At 39.4% G+C, this 19675-nt stretch overlaps 1 protein-coding gene across 5 annotated transcripts in view; it reads left to right on the forward strand.

Moving 5' to 3' along the window:
* Window positions 1–19675, forward strand: part of RPS6KC1 (ribosomal protein S6 kinase C1) — a 203184-nt gene that overhangs the window by 147868 nt on the left and 35641 nt on the right. For all 5 annotated transcript variants that reach the window (XM_055419061.2, XM_055419062.2, XM_055419063.2 and 2 more), the window contains 2 exons: window positions 6446–6493; window positions 7707–7839. In XM_055419061.2, the coding sequence (XP_055275036.2) occupies window positions 6446–6493; window positions 7707–7839 (181 nt within the window). The remainder of the gene's footprint in view (window positions 1–6445; window positions 6494–7706; window positions 7840–19675) is intronic.

A 19675-nucleotide genomic window follows, 5' to 3' on the forward strand; every position in this document is an offset into this window, starting at 1 on the left:
TAGGTCTAATTATATTATCACCAGCCCTGTACGGCTCAGTTGAAGAGGTGTATCCAGAGGCCAATTTATAATCATTTAGCCAACACCTGTTTGGGAGAAATTGACAGTCAAAGGGCACATTTAAAAAAAATCACATATGTTCTTGTGTTTATTGCCTCAATGTGAACATTGTCTAGTCACAAACAAACTTGGTAGGAGAAGAAAGTAAATGTAAACAAAGAAGCCCTTCTCAGCCGTGTTTATCGATCTGAATTTGGCCTTTTTATCTGTCCTGCTTCATGCTTCATGGCTAAGTGAGACCAGCAAAGAGATATCACTGCTGATTTACACAGGTACATATTGTCTAGTCGATTAAGAAGCTTCGGGTAGAAAAAGTTCTTTCCTTTGTACAGCTTCCATACCTTTTACCTGGTGAAACATTTTGGATTGGAATCTGGTGAGTGACTTAAAAGAGTCACAAACTGATAAGAAAACAATGAGATTTAAGGAACACTGAATGTCTTTACAGACTCAGTAGATGTTTATTGAGCTCTCTTTTACAAAGATGCCTCCCTTTGCACTCATGATATTAATTTGACTGTCAAGGTTCAGGTTCTTTGAATATATTTCCTTGACTTGGAGGTTCAAGATTGGTGGTGAATACAAGTTCCAAGGGAAATTAAGGGAGAGCAGTTTTACCCTATCTGAAAAAAGTTCAAACCTTATAATCCTAACTCTTTCATTTTAGTGTTTTTCCTTCTTCTGACATACTTCTCTATGGAAAGATATGTATATGTTTCCTTCATTTTCTTATTCCCCATTACTAACTCAGGTCAGTTCACTTCTGTCCCCAGGTCACTGCATAGTGCAGTATTGAAAGTTATCAGTGACTTCCTAACTGCCTTAGGCTGTAGTCCTTTCTAAGTCCTTATTCTTCATGATTTCTCTTTGTTGTTTGGCACAGGTAGGTGATTACTCTCATTTTAAGCAGTCTCTTTTCCTGATGACTGAACTACTGTATTTTCTGCGTCTTTTGAGTATATTTCTTATGGTGCTGTAGTCGTTATTGTCTTGTATACCCTCACTATTCTAGCTATGTATATACAGACTTAAATAGTATAGCTTAGCAGTTAAAGAGGAAGAACCCTGGAGCCACATTGGTAGGGTTTAAATTTCACCCCGCAGTTCATTCGCTTAGTCGTGTCCGACTCTTTGTGACCCCATGAACTGCAGCATGCCAGGCCTCCCTGTCCATCACCAACTCCCGGAGTTCACTCAAACTCATGTCCATCGAGTCGGTGATGCCATCCAGCCATCTCATTCTCTGCTGTCCCCATCTCCTCCTACCCCCAGTCCCTCCTAGCATCCCAGTGAGTCAACTCGTCGCATGAGGTGGCCAAAGTATTGCAGTTTCAGCTTCAGCATCAGTCCTTCCAATGAACACCCAGGACTGATCTCCTTTAGAATGGACTGGTTGGATCTCCTTGCAGTCTAAGGGACTCTCAAGATTCTTCTCCAGCAGCACAGTTCAAAAGCATCAATTCTTCGGTGCTCAGCTTTCTTTATAGTCCAACTCTCACATCCATACATGACTACTGGAAAAACTTGACTAGACGGACCTTTGTTGGCCAGGTAATGTCTCTGCTTTTTAATATGCTGTCTAGGTTGGTCATAGCTTTTCTTCCAAGGAGTAAGCGTCTTTTAATTTCATGGCTGCAGTCACTGTCTGCAGTGATTTTGGAGCCCCCCAAAATAAAGTCTGTCACTGTTTCCACTGTTTTTCCATCTATTTGCCATGAAGTGATGGGACCAGATGCCATGATCATAGTTTTCTGAATGTTGAGCTTCAAGCAACTTTTCACTCTCCTCTTTCCCTTTCATCAAGAGGCTCTTTAGTTCTTCCCTTTCTGCCATAAGGGTGGTGTCATCTGTGTATTTGAGGTTATTGATATTTCTCCTGGAAATCTTGATTCCAGCTTGTGCTTCTTCCAGCCCAGCGTTTCTCATGATGTACTCTGCATATAAGTTAAATAAGCAGGGTGACAATATACAGCCTTGAAGTACTCCTTTTCCTATTTGGAACCAGTCTGTTGTTCCATGTACAGTTCTGACTGTTGCTTCCTGACCTACATACAGATTTCTCAGGAGGCAGGTCAGGTGGTCTGGTATTCCCACCTCTTTCAGAATTTTCCACAGTTTATTGTGATCCACACAGTCAAAGGATTTGGCATAGTCAATAAAGCAGAAATAGATGTTTTTCTGTAACTCTTGCTTTTTCGATGATCCAAAGGATGTTGGCAATTTGATCTCTGGTTCCTCTGCCTTTTCTAAAACCAGCTTGAACATCTGGAAGTTCACAGTTCATTTACTGTTGAAGCCTGGCTTGGAGAATTTTGAGCATTACTTTGCTAGTGTGTGAGATGAGTGCAGTTGTGCCGTAGTTTGAGCTTTCTTTGGCATTGCCTTTCTTTGGGATTGGAATGAAAACTGACGTTTTCCAGTCCTGTGGCCACTGCTGAGTTTTCCAAATTTGCTGGCATATTGAGTGCAGCCCTTTCACAGCATCATCTTTTAGTATTTGAAATAGCTCAACTGAAATTCCATCACTTCCACTAGTTTTGTTTGTAGTGATGCTTCCTAAGGCCCACTTGACTTTGCATTCCAGGATGCTCTAGGTGAGTGAGCACACCATCATGACTATCTGGGTCATGAAGAGCTTTTTTGTATCGTTCTTCTGTGTATTCTTGCCACCTCTTCTTAATATCTTCTGCTTCTGTTAGGTCCATACCATTTCTGTCCTTTATTGTGTCCATCTTTTCATGAAATGTTTCCTTGGTATCTAATTTTCTTGAAGAGATCTCTAGTCTTTCCTGTTCTGTTGTTTTCTTCTAGTTGTTTTTGTGAACTTGAGCATATTAATAATTTTATGTTTGTTTTCTCATCTATGAAATGAGAGTTGCTCAGTCACGTCAAACTCTTTGTGACCCCATGGACTGTAACCTGCCAGGCTCCTCTGTCCGTGGAATTCTTCAGGCCAGAATACTGGAGTGGGTAGCTGTTCCCTTCTCCAGGGGATCTTCCTAACCTAGGGATTGAACCCAGGTCTCCTGTGTTGCAGGTGGATTCTTTACCATCTGAGTCACCAGGAAAGGCCTTCTCATCTATAAAAGTGATTAATAAAAGTATACTTACCTCAGGACTTCCACTCTACACTTCACTGTAAGGCGCATGGGTTTGATCCCTAGTTGGGGAACGAAGATCCCACGTGCTGCATGGTGTGATCAAAAAGAAAAAGTATACCTTCCTTATTAGATTGTTGAATGAGTTATGTGGTTTGATTCTTTAAACCCCGTCACAATGCCTACTCGAAGCATTCTAGTAGGATAATTTCTCCTGTCTTTAGCTGTTGTTTTTAATGGAGAATTCTTAGCTATTCATACACATCTCTAGTTCTGACTTATTTTCTAAACTCCATTCCCATATTACTATGTACCTTCCAAACTTTTATGCCTAAATTCACTCACATATGTTTAGTGAACAGTTACTTTGGGAGGTGGATAGGTTATGTGTTGCAGGAAATACAGTTTCTGCCCTGTATTAATTTTCTGTTGCTGCATTACAAATTACCACAAACTCTACAGCTTGAAACAACTCACTTGATTATGTCAGAGTTCTCTGGATCAGAGGTCTGACATGAGTTGCGTTGGGCTGAAATCAAGGTACTGGCAAGGCTGCTTTCTTTCCCTAAGACTCTGGGGGAAAATCCACTTTCAGGCTCATCCAGGATGTGGGCTGTATTCCTTTCTTTGGGGTTGTAGGACTGTGGTTGCTAGCGACAGCCAGGGTTGGTGTTTGTGCCCCAAAGCTGCCTGTTCCGTGTCATGCTTACTGTGAGCTCCTAGAGGTCTGTGTCCAGTGTTTGCATGTGGACCTCTGCATCTTGGAGCCAGCAGCCGCACCTCTCTCTGATACTATGAATCCCTCTGATTTCCCCTTCTGCCATATCAGTTCTGTGCATCATTACAGTTCTGGACCGAGACGGTTCTCTAAGGGTTCATGTGATTTGATTGAGCCCACTCAGATAATCCAAGGTAATCTGTTTTAAGGTCTGTATCCTAATTACATCTGCAGAGTCCTTTTGGCCAGTAACGGAACATATTCACAAGTTATGGAGATTAAGGTATGAGCGTCATTGGCAACTGTTATTCTGCTTACAACACTGATGAAAAGCTTTAAATCTGGTTGGGCTACAGACCGAAGTGACCAAATAAAACCATATTGAAGAGGCTGGTATCGTATACAGTAGGAGAACATAAGAAGAAGAGCATCTGACATTTGAGCTGAATATGGAAATACGAGTGCTTGTTTGATAAGGGGCTGGGTGAACATTGCAGGGAGAAGCAGCTATAATAGTAACAGCAATAATAGTAACAACTGACTGTACCAGGCACTTTTAAAGATTATCTCACTGGAATTCTCACAAATGGTAGATTCTATTATTATCTACCATTATGGGCTTCCCTTGTGGCTTAGCTGGTAAAAGAATCTGCCTGCAATGCGGGATACCTGGGTTCGATCCCTGGGTTGGGAAGATCCCCTGAATAAGGAAAAGGCTACCCACTCCAGTATTCTGGCCTGCAGAATTCCACAGACAGTCCGTGGGGTTGCAAAGAGTCGGACACAACTAAGCGACTTTCACTTCACTTCACAATTGTATCTTCTACAGATGAAGCTGTAATATCTTCACATACGGAGTAGGAATGGTAAAATTGTCTTATTGGGTAACTGAAAGAATTAACAATGGTTACACATGACTAAAGCAGAGCACACAGTAAACACTGAAATCACGGCAGGTGAAAGAGAGTGGTGGGTGCAGAGGAGAAATACTTGGGGGTGGAATTGACTAGACTTCTGGGTCACGAAGGTGGGGACGGGAGAACTCACAGGACTTAGGGAGCTTTTTGATTTAGGGGGTTTCATGGGTGATAATATTATTTAATACTGTTAAGAGGTGAAACTGGGTTTTGTTTTTAGTGAGAAGAGGGCTTTGGGAAGAGGAAGGGAGTTCAGGAGGTATCCATGGGAGTATTTGTTTGAGATTAGATGGAGTAGAATAGGATCGACGAAGCACTCAGAAGAGGGGTCAAAGATGACGTTGTCGCTATGACTTAAAATTCTTCAGGTCTTAAACAGGTTCCTCATTTTAACTCACCTGTTTCTTCTCAGCAGTCTTTTATTTCCCCAAGCTTGATATCGTCTTTTACCCTTGGCTCCCAACTCACTGCAGAGGGCAGGAAAGAAGGCCTTGTACACAGTACTCACAGATTGCTGTGTGTTTACTGGTTTCTGTGGTGTAAATCTCCTGCCGGCCCATTTCAGACTGTGCTGCTTTTGCGGTACAGCAGTGGAGTTCAGTAACTCCACCAGAGACTGCGTGGGTTGCAAAGCCTGAGTTATTTACTGTCTGTACCTCTCTGGGGATAGTTTGCCAGCCTCTGCTGTAATGTCTCCAAAATGATAAGATCAACATGATAAGATCATGATAAGATCAATGATAAGATCAATATTTTATATCAACATATAAAATATGTAAATATTGAATATATTTATAAACTATAAATATGGGAGGATAATTCCCAATCTCTGTTCACTCTTTCTTTTCATCAAGATGGATAGGGGGAGTAGGTGGTTTGAGGGGGTGATGTGTGAAATTATGAGGGGTCTTGAGGTCATTTTTTGGATATATTCTTTTTCTCTGAATAAGAAAAGTGACATAATATAATGTTTTAAAAAGAAAACCTGCCTACTATTTTGTGAATAGAGCATAGGGCAGCAAAGATGGAAGCAGAGAAATCTGCTAGGAGGTTATTGTTATAATCCGGGTAAATCTTTGTTTCATTCAGGGTAATACCTGTGGAAGGGGTGAGGTGAGTTCAGATTCTGGATACAGTTTGAAGATAGAGCTGGCAGGATTTGCTGATGGGAAAAGAGGATTTAAGGATGAGTCTATGATGGAGAAGTAGCACCAGAAGGATGCCTTGGGTTGGAGCATGAGGTATTGAGATCACATTGTACCAAGTGGCTATGTTTGAGGTTTCGGGAAGAAAATTGAGACTTCAATTTCTGTAAAACAATTATTTATTTTTTTCTTAGCCACTTAATGTTTCATAAGGAAAAGTTCTTTTTCTAAAATAATTTTTCCTTTTAAGAATTATATTTTAAAATAAATCTAGGAAAACATGGTAGAGTTTCTAAAATATGGCATTTTTAGAAAGGAAATACCCTTTGGATAAGATTTTTCACTGTGTGATTTGGTGACTTAAGAAAAAGCCTATTCAGAAATTAACAGTTTTGGCTGAGTCAGTTTCAACACTTTCCCCCCAAACCTTTAGTATGGTTTCAAAAAGTTATGAGTCTGTATTTCTTTGTATTGTAAATAATTTATTACTCATGCCTTTTTTTGTAGGTTTTACTTGTAATGGACACAAGGACAGAACAGACATTTATTTTAAAAGTAAGTAAAATTTTTCTGTTTAATGAGTTTAGAAATGTATTTTCAAATTAAGCTTCTGAAAGAAAGTATTTAATTTTTTTCTGGGTGTTTGAATGTATTTTTTGTGTGTTTACAGTCATCTGGATTCACTTTACTTTGTCCTTCCATCACAGTTGAGAAATACTCTGTAGCATACATTTAAAAAGAGTGTGGAGGAAATAATTTGGAAAAGTTGAAGACTCATTTTATGCTGTTTAAATGTATAGTGTATAATTTAAATACATCTCTAATATATTTTGCATAATTTATGAGGACCACATGCAATCATACTTTTTGATTATGATTACAGTTCTTAAGAGCTGAAATTTTACCTTAAAGTCTTTGTTAAAGGTGTTTGGAAAAGTGTTATCTACATCCCCGGCTGTGTCTTTTACCTAAATTCAATTTCGATTCTCTGTATTACTCAATTTGTAATTAAGTGAATAAGGGAAGAAACCCCCCTCAATTTTGCAATTTCAAAATCGTATTTGAAGTGGATTTTGATAGTGCAGTATTCTAAAAGTGTCCTAATTTTAAGCATTTCTTCAGCATCCAGAATTAATGAATTTAAAAGTAGTGTTACGTTTTTCTGATATTTTTCCGTTTACTTACCAGCATGGCAGTCGGTCACATTGACATGCCCTGAAATGAATTTTTCTCTCTGCGTACACTTTATTGCTGATATATCCTCAGGTTTTTCAACCAGGGTATGATGGGAGAAACTCCATATACCTTGTTCCTTCGGAGAAAACTTAAAATGATCTTCGTATTATTTTTGGAATAGAATTTCAAAACTGCCCATTTAATCTCGGAATACCTTTTGGGTCTCAGGAATTTGAATTGATCTCACGAAGTCTACTGCTTTGAAGATATACATAAGTAAAATAAAACTTAAGAAAAGGTCATAGAGAAATAACTGTGTGTCATCCTGATGACTTAGTTTGAGAGCATCTCTAATAAAAACACTGACCCACATAATTGATTTTAATGGCAGCTTTGTGGCATCTTCAGTGCTCTGGACTAACGCCAGATGCCATCAGCAGAGCCTCCAGGGACCGAGGGGCATAGAGCAGCAGATGAGTGGTTTCTCTGAAGCCCAGAGTAACTCGGATAGATTAGTTTGGTTGATAAACACAGAGCACAGCAGGCTCCAAAGGCAACTGAGGGTACAACTGACCTTTTTGTTCTCTGTCAGGGTCTAAGGAAAAGCAGTGAGTGCAGCAGGAACAGAAAGACCATCGTCCCCCGCTGCGTGCCCAACATGGTGTGCCTGCACAAGTACATCATTTCTGAGGAGTCGGTGTTTCTTGTGCTGCAGCACGCAGAAGGTTGGTTTGCAGCTTAAATTGTTTATGCACGGAAAGCTGAGCACCCTTCTTAGCTTTTCAATTTCTATAATGTCCTTCTTCCTTCTGTCATTACTTGAGTGGATAAAACATACGAAACACATGTAAGAAACTGTTTCCTTATTCCTCTGCTCGCCACCCGCCCCCCACCCCCCCACTTTGAGTTGCGAGGGACAATGAAAGCCCAGGCGAGCAGCAGATTTCATTTGAACTGTAGGAACATTCTTAGATACGCTTAACTGCTTCCTTACTCCGAGGATGGGTCCAATATGATGAGAACTTTAATGCGGCCGTGTGCTAAGAGGACTAGGTTTTATTTTAGGGATTTCTCTTGTTCTTTGCTGAAAAGATACATTAATGTTAGATGACAAAATGAAAAGCATCCCCTGAAGAATTAATTAATTACCTCCTTTTTTAGAAGGTGTAGGTATTTGCTTAACGTTTGACATTAACTAGTTATTCTGATCTGGGTTTTTATGAATACAGCCATTGGCATCACATATGGGTACAAAGCAGAGGCGCAGTGCTCTGCCTTCAGACTCTTTATGAGATTTCAGCTCTTAGTAAAGGGAACAGGTGGCAAAAAAAATACTATATTTTGGTTTGTTTTTGCCCTTTAACACCTGAGTTTAAATAATTAGTCTTTTATTAAAATGAACACAGCTTATAAATATAAATGCACAAGATTAACATTGCCTTTTGGATTTTGAGAGATATTTTTTAAATGGTAAAGGAAATTAAATTATTTTCCATATTTCAAGAAGGTTGTTATTATTTTTACGTCACTGAGAATAAAGAACTGTTGTGCTTTAGTAATAGGCATAACATTTGAATTGAATGCATTTTGCTAGGAAAATGAGTCATTGCTTTGTGGAATGAGGTCTCTTATGATAACTAATGTAAGATTTTTGACGGGTGCAATAAACTATTAATATTGTTTATTATGAAGTACAGCACAAGATAACTACAGATGGAGGGAAGACCTCCATATGTAGTATTTAATAGGAAATTCAGAAGGGGCTCCATGGTCTCTCAGGTATTAAGAGAGTTAATTGCGTGTGTGAATTGGATAACTAATTCACCTTTGTTCAGACATTATAGACAGCTTTTATCTGAGGATACCAGTGCATTACAGACATTATTGAATTAGAGGTCATGTCATCTGATAGCGAAATACAGCCACCTCTGGTGTGGAACAAAATAACTTGCGTAGTAATAATCCATAATAATTTAGAACAAGGTCAGTAGGATGAATGTAATTATAGTCAATATTCTATTACCCAGTGTGGATTATTCATGTTGGAGATAATCTGTGGTAAATTTTCAATCCTAGTTTACCTCTGCTATTTGAAGCTTCCTCTTCCTGTTTTTCGTTTTCCTTTACCAAATACTTAATTTTTTCTTGTGCTGTCTTCTTATCATTTCTTATACTTCCCAAAGCTCATATTTCAACTGATTTTACCTTGTTACTATGGAAGATGTTTATAATCTGCTTTAAAGCCATAGACATGTGGCTTTCAAATTTTTCACTGTTTTAGATTGTCTTCACCAAATCTCTTATCCTTTGCTGTTGACCATGCCTGACTTTGAATGATCACAGGGCCATGGAATTTGTCCTGGATTATTTAAATGGGGGGGAGGTGGGGGGATGGGGGTCGGGAGAGGAGAGCAATTACTTTTGACAGTTTATTTCAGGTGTTTATTGTTTAATTTTAAAAAGATTTTAGAATACAAATAGATTATAGTAGAAATAGGGACTCTGGATTCATTTAATATTCAGCAAATTTATTGAGTATGTACTGTCTATTAGGCTTTCTTTTCAATGAACAAGACAGGAAAATAAACTTACATTCTTCTTGTGAAGAGTCAAACAGAAAATGAAAGAGTGATAATATCAGCTAATAATGGGGACTGTACTCATTTCTGGGGCTTCCCAGGTGGTGTTAGTGTAAAAACTGGCCTGCCAGTGCTGGAGATGCCAGAGACAAGAGTTCGCTCCCTGGATCGGGAAGATTCCTTGGAGGAGGGAATGGCAACCCACTCCAGTATTCCTGCCTGGAGAGTACCATGGACAGAGTAGCCTGGCTGGCTATGGTCCATAGGGTCACAAAATATTGAACATGACTGAAGCAACTTAGCACTCACTAATACTCATTTTTAACACAGAGAGATCTAATCGAGAGTGACTGGGTGACAACTTCAGTTATTCAAGGAAGCCTATTCTAAAAAAGTGACATTTTAGAGGAGTTCTGAATGACAACAGAAATAACCCTTTGAATGTAGGGTGGAAGCCCGTTCTAGGTATAGGGATCAGTGTGAAAAATCGAGGGCAGAAGCAGACTTGGTTGGTTTGATGAACAAGAATGGAGACTATTCAGTTGGATCTAGCAGTCGATGGCTTTGGTGGTATATGAAGCTATGGAAGAAGCAGGCAGGAGCAAGGTAGGGACTTTGGCTTTCATTCAAGGGCACTGGTAAATGATTGGACATTTTAAGCAGGGACAAGATCTGATTCACATTCAAGAAAATCCCTCTGACTGTTACATGTGGAATGGATTATAGAAAGTCAAGAGGAGACGCAGTGAGCAGGCTAGTAAAGTAGCCTGGGCAAGAGATGATGATGGCATGGCCTTCTGGGATACTGTGGAGTTGCTTTGAGGGTAATCAATGGGACCCTATGTGTGCTTCCCTGATAGCTCAGTTGATAAAGAATCCACCTGCAATGCAGGAGACCCTGGTTCAGTTCCTTAGTCAGGAAGATCCTCTGGAGAAGGGAAAGGCTACCCACTCCAGTATTCTGGCCTAGAGAATTCCATGGACTGTATAGTCCATGGGATCGCAAAGAGTCAGACACGACTGAGCATCACTTTCACTTTTCACTTTCAGTGGGACCTGTGATGGATTTAAAGTTAGGGAGAGAAGAATTTAGGATAATTTTCTGGATTTGGCATGAGCAGCCAAGTGAACTGGATAGTGGACAATGTGTTATCTTTTACATGTCACTGGTACTTTGTTACCTCTGTGAAATAGGAGGTTGTGCATTTATCATAAAAATACCACTTTCATATTCATGAATAGCTATTACTGAAAAAGTAAACACTGAAGAATTGTTTTCTCCGTAATATGAATGCTTGAATTTATTTATGATTTGGGCTTTAACTTCCCTTTGCTTACAGAACTATTCATTTTTCACACGAGTCTCTTGGACTAATTTTCTTAACATTTTAATTCATTCAGTTAGAAATATTTTGGGCACTCTCTGGGCTCTTAGTTTTAACATTTGGGCATGCATGCTAAGTCGCTTCAGTTGTGTCTGACTCTTTTGTGACCCTATGGACTGTAGCCCACCAGGCTCTTCTGTCCATGGGATTCTCCAGGCAAGAATACTGGAGTGGCTTGTCATGCATGCCCTACTCCAGGGGATCTTCCCAACCCAGGGATTGAACCCAGGTCTCCTGCAGTGCAGGCAGATTCTTTACCATCTGAGCCACCAGAGAAGCCCCAGTTCTAACATGGTAATGAGCAAAACGAAGAATATGCCCTCATGGAGTTAATAGTATAGAGGCAGAGCAGACAATAAGCAAACACATTGGTAAATATATGAGGGAAGGGTGAGTTGAGGGTTTCTATTTTACATAGAGTGGTGGATTTTATTAAGAAGGGAACATTTGGCTAATGACCTGAGGGAAGTGAGAGAGGGAGCAGATGTGGACGTGGGAGGGAAGAGTATCTTGGCAAGAGAGAACAAGTATGTAGGCCTGGAGGCAAGTGTGTATTTGCTGTACAAAAAACAGCAAGGTCAGCTGTGGTTGGAGCAGAATGGGAAGAGTGATAGGAAATGGTCTTGTAGAAGTGGGGACACACGTGGACAGATCTGGTGTGGCCTCCTAAGACACTTTAAGAACATAGTTTTATTCTGAATGGATAGGAAGTTACTGGGGGATATTGAGCAGAGAGGTGACAAGGTAGGGATAATGCTGGTTGCTTGGTGGAGAAAACAGAATCTAGGAGGAAAAATAGAATTTAGGAGGGAGACCATTTTGGAGGTTGTTGAAGTAATCCAGGAGAAGTCAACGCTAGTGTGGACATAGTGCTGGAGGTGGTGAGAAATGGTTATTAGATTGTGAATGTATTTTGAAGCGAGAACTGGCATGGTTCTGCCTTGTGTGACTCTGATTTTGGGCTCAAATAACTGAAAGAATGGTTTCCATTTACTAACATAAAGAAAGCTCTGGGAAGAGTAGATTTAGAGAGAAAAACTGGAGATTCAGTGTTGGACATTTGAGTTTGAAAGTGAACATGTTTGTCTGACTCTTGGCAACCCCTTGGCCTGTAGCCCACCAGGCTCCTCTGTCCCAGGAATTCTCCTGGCAAGAATAGTGGAGTTTGGGTTGCCATTCCCTTCTGTGGAGATCTTCCCAACGCAGGGATCAAACCCAGATCTCCCACATTGCAGGCAGATTCTTTACCATTTGAGCTACCCGGGAAGCCCCTTTTGAGTTTGAGATGCTTATTAAATTAAATTTCTAGGTGGTGTTGAGTAGGCAGTTGGAAATGCCAGACAGGATTTTAGGAGAGAGGTTAAAACAGGTATTGTTCCCATGAATGGATCTCTTATTTTAATTCTGTTTGAAGAAGAAAAGATGGGAGAAACAAATATATTCAGTCAAGGCTATGTGTGTCATTAAACACTTTAGGTTCCTAAGATTAGGGATTATGAGTCATTGTGTATACAGATACCCGCACTTACAGGAATGTAAGTACACAGAAGGTGCTCAGTGTATAACTGTTCAATACTGAGTAAGAAAAGATGAATGATTAGGTTACAAGAAAGTGATTGGAAAAGCATCTGAGCATGAACATACTGATTAGGTGGGGGATAGGAAAGAGTTTCTCCTCAAGATACCTGGGGACCCAAGGGATGAAATGATTCTTATTAGCTAGTTTCTAAAAAAATATTATAAAACAAATATAGAAAGAAATTCATGCTAGATGGAAGTCTATAAAATAGAAATTAAAATTCTTCCTTATTCACTTTGATGCCCAAGAAATAGGGGGAATATTTTCAGAAACTTCCTTTGTATATAAACATACACTACTCCCTCTTCTTGCCTTTTCGAAAACCAGCTTGAACATCTGGAAGTTCCTGGTTCCCGTACTGTTGAAGCCTGGCTTGGAGAATTCTGAGCTTTACTTTGCTAGTGTGTGAGATGACTGCAATTGTGTGGTAATTTGAGCATTCTTTGGCATTGCCTTTCTTTGGGATTGGAATGAAAACTGACGTTTTCCAGTCCTGTGGCCACTGCTGAGTTTTCCAAATTTGCTGGCATATTGAGTGCAGCCCTTTCACAGCATCATCTGTTAGGATTTGAAATAGCTCAACTGGAATTCCATCACTTCCACTAGCTTTGTTCATAGTGATACTTCCTAAGGCCCACTTGACTTCTCATTCCAGGATTTCTGGCTCTAGCTGGCTGATCATACCATTGTGATCATCTGGGTCGTGAAGATCTTTTTTATATAGTTCTTTTGTGTATTCTTGCCACCTCTTCTTAATATCTTCTGCTTCTGTTAGGTCCATACCATTGCTGTCCTTTATTGTGCCCATCTTTGCATGAAATGTTCCCTTGGTATCTCTCATTTTCTTGAAGAAGTCTCTAGTCTTTCCCATTCTACTGTTTTCCTCTATTTCTTTGCACTGATCACTGAGGAAGGCTTTCTTATCTCTCCTTGCTGTTCTTTGAAACTCTGCATTCAGATGGGTATATCTTTCTTTTTCTCCCTTGCTTTTCACTGCTCTTCTTTTCACAGCTATTTGTAAGGCCTTCTCAGACAGCCATTTTGCTTTTTTACATTTTTTTTCTTGGAGATGGTCTTGATCCCTGTCTCCTGTACAATGTCATGAACCTCTGTCCATAGTTCTTCAGATGTTCAAGCTGGTTTTAGAAAAGGCAGAGGAACCAGAGATCAAATTGTCAACGTCTGTTCGATCATTGAAAAAGCAAGAGAGTTCCAGAAAGCCACCTATTTCTGCTTTATTGACTGTGCCAAAGGCTTTGACTGTGTGGTTCACCACAAACTGGAAAATTCTTCAAGAGATGGGAATACCACACCACCTGATCTGCCTCTTGAGAAATCTGTATGCAGGTCAGGAAACAACAGTTAGAACTGGACATGGAACAACAGACCGGTTCCAAATAAGGAAAGGAGTATGTCAAGGCTGTATATTGTCACCCTGCTTATTTAATTTATATGCAGAGTACATCATGAGAAACGCTGGAATCAAGATTTCCAGGAGAAATATCAATAACCTCAGATATGCAGATGACACCACCCTTATGGCAGAAAGCGAAGAAGAATTAAAGAGCCTCTTGATGAAATTGAAAGAAGAGAGTGAAAAAGTTGGCTTAAAACTCAACATTCAGAAAACTAAGATCATGGCATCTGGTCCCATCACTTCATGACAAATAGATGGGGAAACAGTGGAAACAGTGATAGACTTTATTTTTGGGAGGCTCCAAAATCACTGCAGATGGTGACTGCAGCCATGAAATTAAAAGACGCTTACTCCTTGGAAGGAAAGTTATGACCAACCTAGATAGCATATTCAAAAGCAGAGACATTAGTTTGCCAACAAAGGTCCATCTAGTCAAGGCTATGATTCTTCCAGTAGTCATGTATGGATGTGTGAGTTGGACTGTGAAGAAAGCTGATCGCTGAAAAACTGATGCTTTTGAACTGTGGTGCTGGAGAAGACTCTTGAGAGTCCCTTGGACTGCAAGGAGATCCAACCAGTCCATTCTAAAGGAGATCAGTCCTGGGTGTTCATTGGAAGGACTGATGCTGAAGCTGAAACTCCAATACTTTGACCACCTCATGTGAAGAACTGATTATTTGAAAAGACCCTGATGATGGGAAAGATTGAGGGCAGGAGGAGAAGGGGACGACAGAGGATGAGATGGTTGGATGGCATCACCAACTCAATGGACATGAGTTTAAGTAAACTCCGGGAGTTGGTGATGGACAGGGAGGCCTGGCGTGCAGCAGTCCATGGGGTCTCAAAGAGTCAGACACAAATGAGTGACTGAACTGAACTGAACTCCGTCTTTATCTGTCTGATTTTTGAAAACAAATGGATTTCACATATTCAGTAGCTTGCTTTCCCCCCGTCCTAACAGTGTACTTTGATCATCTTTCCTTATGAGTGCTCATACAGGTGTCTATTCAGAGAGGCCGTACAGTACAGTGACTGAAAACAAGGATCTTAGAGCCAGACTACATTAGCTTGAAGGCTGGTTCATAATTTACTAGTGGTGACCTTGCACAGATTATTTAGCCTTTCTATGCCTCTGTTTCCTTATGTGTAAAATAGGGATAATAAGAATTATGTAACAGTTATATAATGAACTATAATAATTACACAGGGTTGATTTAAGGATTAAGTTGTTGAATATGTAAAATATTTAAAATAGTGCCTAATACATGTTTGCAGTATTGTTGTTTTATTTATTTTTGAATAGATACAGGGTATTTATTTGGTTGTGCTGTTTACCGTAATTGATTTAAGTAGTCCTCTATCAATTATTTTTTCAGTTGTTTCCAGTACTTGTACCTATACATCTTTGTACATTTTTGTTTTGAGAGTTATTTAAATAATAGTTTATTCTAATTATTTGTTATTTATTAGAATAAATTATTTAAATAACCAATAATTTATTAGAACTGAATGAAATAACCTAAGTATATAAATATTTATTTAAAATTGAATTAATTAATGATAAATTATTGTTTATTTATAGAACAAATTTCATGAAGTAGAATTGCTGGGTCAAAAGATAATTTTCAGAAATATTTTATCATATGTATTAAAACAATTCCAATTCTGATCAAGTAAATTGAACAGATTTTCTTTGCAATCTTGTAGAAAACCAATAGATGAAAATCTTAATGAGAGAGAAATTTTATTAAACTTTCAGTTCAGTTTAGTTCAGTCGCTCAGTCATGTCTGACTCTTTGCAACCCCATGAATCACAGCATGCCAGGCCTCCCTGTCCATCACCAACTCCTGGAGTTCACTCAAACTCATGTCCACAGAGTCGGTGAGGCCATCCAGCCATCTCATTCTCCGTCGTCCCCTTCTCCTCCCGCCCCAAACCTTTCCCAGCATCAGAGTCTTTTCCAGTGAGTCAACTCGTCGCATGAGGTGGCCAAAGTATTGCAGTTTCAGCTTTAGCATCAGTCCTTCCAGTGAACACCCAGGATTGATCTCCTTTAGAATGGACTGGTTGGATCTCCTTGCAGTCCAAGGGACTCTCAAGAGTCTTCTCCGACACCACAGTTCAAAAGCATCAATTCTTCGGCGATCAGCTTTCTTCACAGTCCAACTCTCACATCCATACATGACCACGGGAAAAACCATAGCCTTGACTAGACGGACCTTGGTTGGCAAAGTAATGTCTCTGCTTTTGAATATGCTATCTAGGTTGGTCATAACTTTCCTTCCAAGGAGTAAGCGTCTTTTAATTTCATGGCTGCAATCAGCTGTATTGCTTTTTTTGTAGCTTAAAATAGACAATATCTATAATTTTATATTCTTCAACAGGTCTTAGAAAAGTGTCATTTATATTCTTAGAGTATTAAAAGTTATAAATAGTTTAGGTATTTTCTATTTATATTTGTGATTTAGCAATAATAGAGTTTTCTCAGTTAATGTCATTAATGTTACAATAATAATGTTTGTGTAAGCTTGTGTATTAGGTCTGATCTTAACTCTAGAAAGTAAAGCCCATTCAGCTTCTGTGGATCAGGAACTTTGTGGAATAATGTTTTTTGTCAGTTATGTGGTTTTCATGATTTTATAATTGAACAAAAGCATGTCATAGGACCGAATTTTTGTTTCTGTAGCTCTCTATTGAGCATTAAATCTAACTGGAACCCCCAAATAGAATGGAGATGAGCTGAAACAGTTTTTTTCTCTCTGGAAAACGCACAGTTTTTATATTTTGTGTTAGGGTACTCATTTAGGCTATTAACAAATTTCATAAAGAAAATGCCAACAATTACATTAAAATTTTGTCTAATAATGAAAAGAATGGAAATTAAATAAAATGCCATAGTTGATTAATCAAATTGGTAAACTTTCCAATGTTCAATATAGGTAAGATGCTATGAAGATGGCTCTGGTACACGTTGTAATAGTGGGTTCTGGCATAGCCTTTCTGTAAGGCAGTTTAATGACACATATCAGGAGCATTAAATATATTCATACTTCCTGACCTACCACTTTCATTTCTGATATTCTGTCCTGATGAAATAGTCAGAGGTGTTAAGTATTTGTAAGTTAAACTATGAATATGCATTTTTTAACTTCTAATAGTGAAAGGCTGGAAGCAAATGTTCAACAGTAGGGGAACATTTAAACACCTTATCTATCTCATTGGTATGCTCTGTAGCCATTCAAGTTTGTATTCTCATGAAATTAGAAAATGTTTGTGATAAGATGTTAGTTATGAAAAGTCTGAAAAAATATACTAATGGTTAATAGTGTTTGTGGTTGAATTATATATTCTGAATTTTTTGCTATTCTTGTCTTTTTCTGTATTGAAATTTTTTTTTTCATAGTAAAACTATTACATGTATCTGTTTTAGAATAAGAAGAAAGTATGACCAAAAAAATGACATTTTTAGTGTGTATAAGCTTTTCCTTGAAAGATTTTCAAAAATTTGTAAAAATATCATTGTTTTAAAACTATTTAATGAATATTCAATTCCTATTATTTTACTTACTACACTGAATCCTCTCTTTGTAGTTATGAAGACCCTGCAGTCTGGTAAAGGAGCTGATGAAAGCATAAAAGTAATATTAGTAGGAAATAGGATGTTGTAAATGTCATAATAGGGATGAAGTGATACAGAGGATTCTGAGAAGATAGGAATTGTATCCAGTGAGGACATGTAAAAAAACTGATAAAAGAAAACAAATTCTGAAAGACGTTCAAGAATGTGCTTTTTTAATAAAAATACTTTTAACTGTAAAAAAAAAAAAAAAAAAGAATGGATAGGATTTTGACAAGCAGATATTGGTGAAACTAACAGGGAAGAAAATTCTAAGTGGTATAAGTAACTTCAGTTCAGTCACTGAGTCTTGTCCAATTCTTTGCAACCCCATGGACTGCAGCACGCCAGCCCTCCTGTCCATTACCAACTCCCGGAGTTCACTCAGACTCATGTCCATTGAGTCGGTGATGCCATCCAACCATCTCATCCTCTGTCACCCCCTTCTCTTCCCGCCTTCAATCTTTCCCAGCATCAGGGTCTTTTCCAGTGAGTCAGTTCTTTGCATCAGGTGGCCAAAGTATTGGAGTTTCAGCTTCAGCATCAGTCCTTCCAGTGAATATTCAGGACTGATTCCTTTACGATGGACTGGTTGGATCTCCTTGCAGTCCAAGGGACTCTCAAGAGTCTTCTCCAACACCACAGTTCAAAAGCATCAATTCTTTGGCACTCAGCTTTCATTTGAGCAAAAACCCAGCATGGGTTATATGTGGAGAAATTCTGTTCAGGTAAAATGCCATAGTAATTTGAGGGAAAGAACCAAATCATGGATTGATACTGCATTAGTAGGGGTTTAAATGCCCATATGGTGTTGGTACATCATTCAGTGAGGCTTCCCAGGTGGTGCAGTGGTAAAGAATCCACCTGCAAATGAAGGAGATGCGGGTTCGATCCCTGGGTCAGGAAGATCCCCTGGAGGAAGAAATGGCAACCCACTCCAGTATTCTTGCCTGGAGAATCCCATGGACAGAGGAGCCTGGCAGGCTACAGTCCATGGAGTCACAAGAAGTTGGACACGACTGAAATGACTGAGGATGTACATCATTCAGTAGGTGGGCAGCAGTGGGATTTGGGTTCTTGGAGAAATAACACGAGAAGATCTGTGCTAAAGTGAAAAGCTTACTTGGCTAGCAGTTAGTATGGTAGGGCGCCACAAGAAGGACTGACAGTAGGGGTCTAGTTGTAGCTGTAACATTATTCCAGGAAACACAGAGTGATCGGAGGAATTAAAAGAAGAGGAGGACTGTGGGAAGCATGTGTAGATCTTATAGGACTTTGAAACTTGTCAGATGTAGGAAGAACAGGGAGAGAAAATAGTCCAAGATGGTCCAAAGCTTTTGTGCCTCAGTAGCTCTGAAGTCAGAAAGAGGAAGTGACCTGGGGAGCAAAAATAAAGAATTTAAGCACACTCATTTTAGATTTGAGCAGCTCATCCAGGGTGTATGTGTGTGTGTGTGCATGTTTGTGTGTGTTAGTCGTTCAGTCGTGTCTGACTCTTTGCGACCCCATGGACTGTAGCCCACCAGGCTCCTCTGTCCATGGAATTCTCCAGGCAAGAATATTAGAGTGGGTTGCCATTTCCTTCTCCAGGAGATCTTCCTGACCTAGGTATCAACCCTGGGTCTTCTGCATTGCAGGTGGATGCTTTTTTTTTTTTTATATTGTCTGAGCTACTAGGGAAGCCCAATTAGCCTAAAAATAAATGCAACTTTTCTTAGAACTTTATTAGGTTCCTTGCTGATTACTGGAACGTTACAGCTACGGATAGTGTCCGCTTTGTGATGGCATATCTCATCACACAGTAACATTTGAGTTAACAAGCATTGAGTGACGCCTGCCATTTCCTGCACACTGTATAGGCAGTGGATATATAACGATGAAAAAGACTTGGTCCTGTCCTTATGGTAGTTATCATCTAAGAGCACTGAAAACAGCAGACAGCGTGATTTTTTGGATTTCACACGAGGATCCCAGCTTCAGGGTA

This window comes from Moschus berezovskii, chromosome 17, assembly GCF_049115385.1.
Source record: "Moschus berezovskii isolate FMDL1 chromosome 17, NW_MosBer_1.0, whole genome shotgun sequence".
In the NCBI taxonomy this organism is placed as follows: domain Eukaryota; kingdom Metazoa; phylum Chordata; class Mammalia; order Artiodactyla; family Moschidae; genus Moschus; species Moschus berezovskii.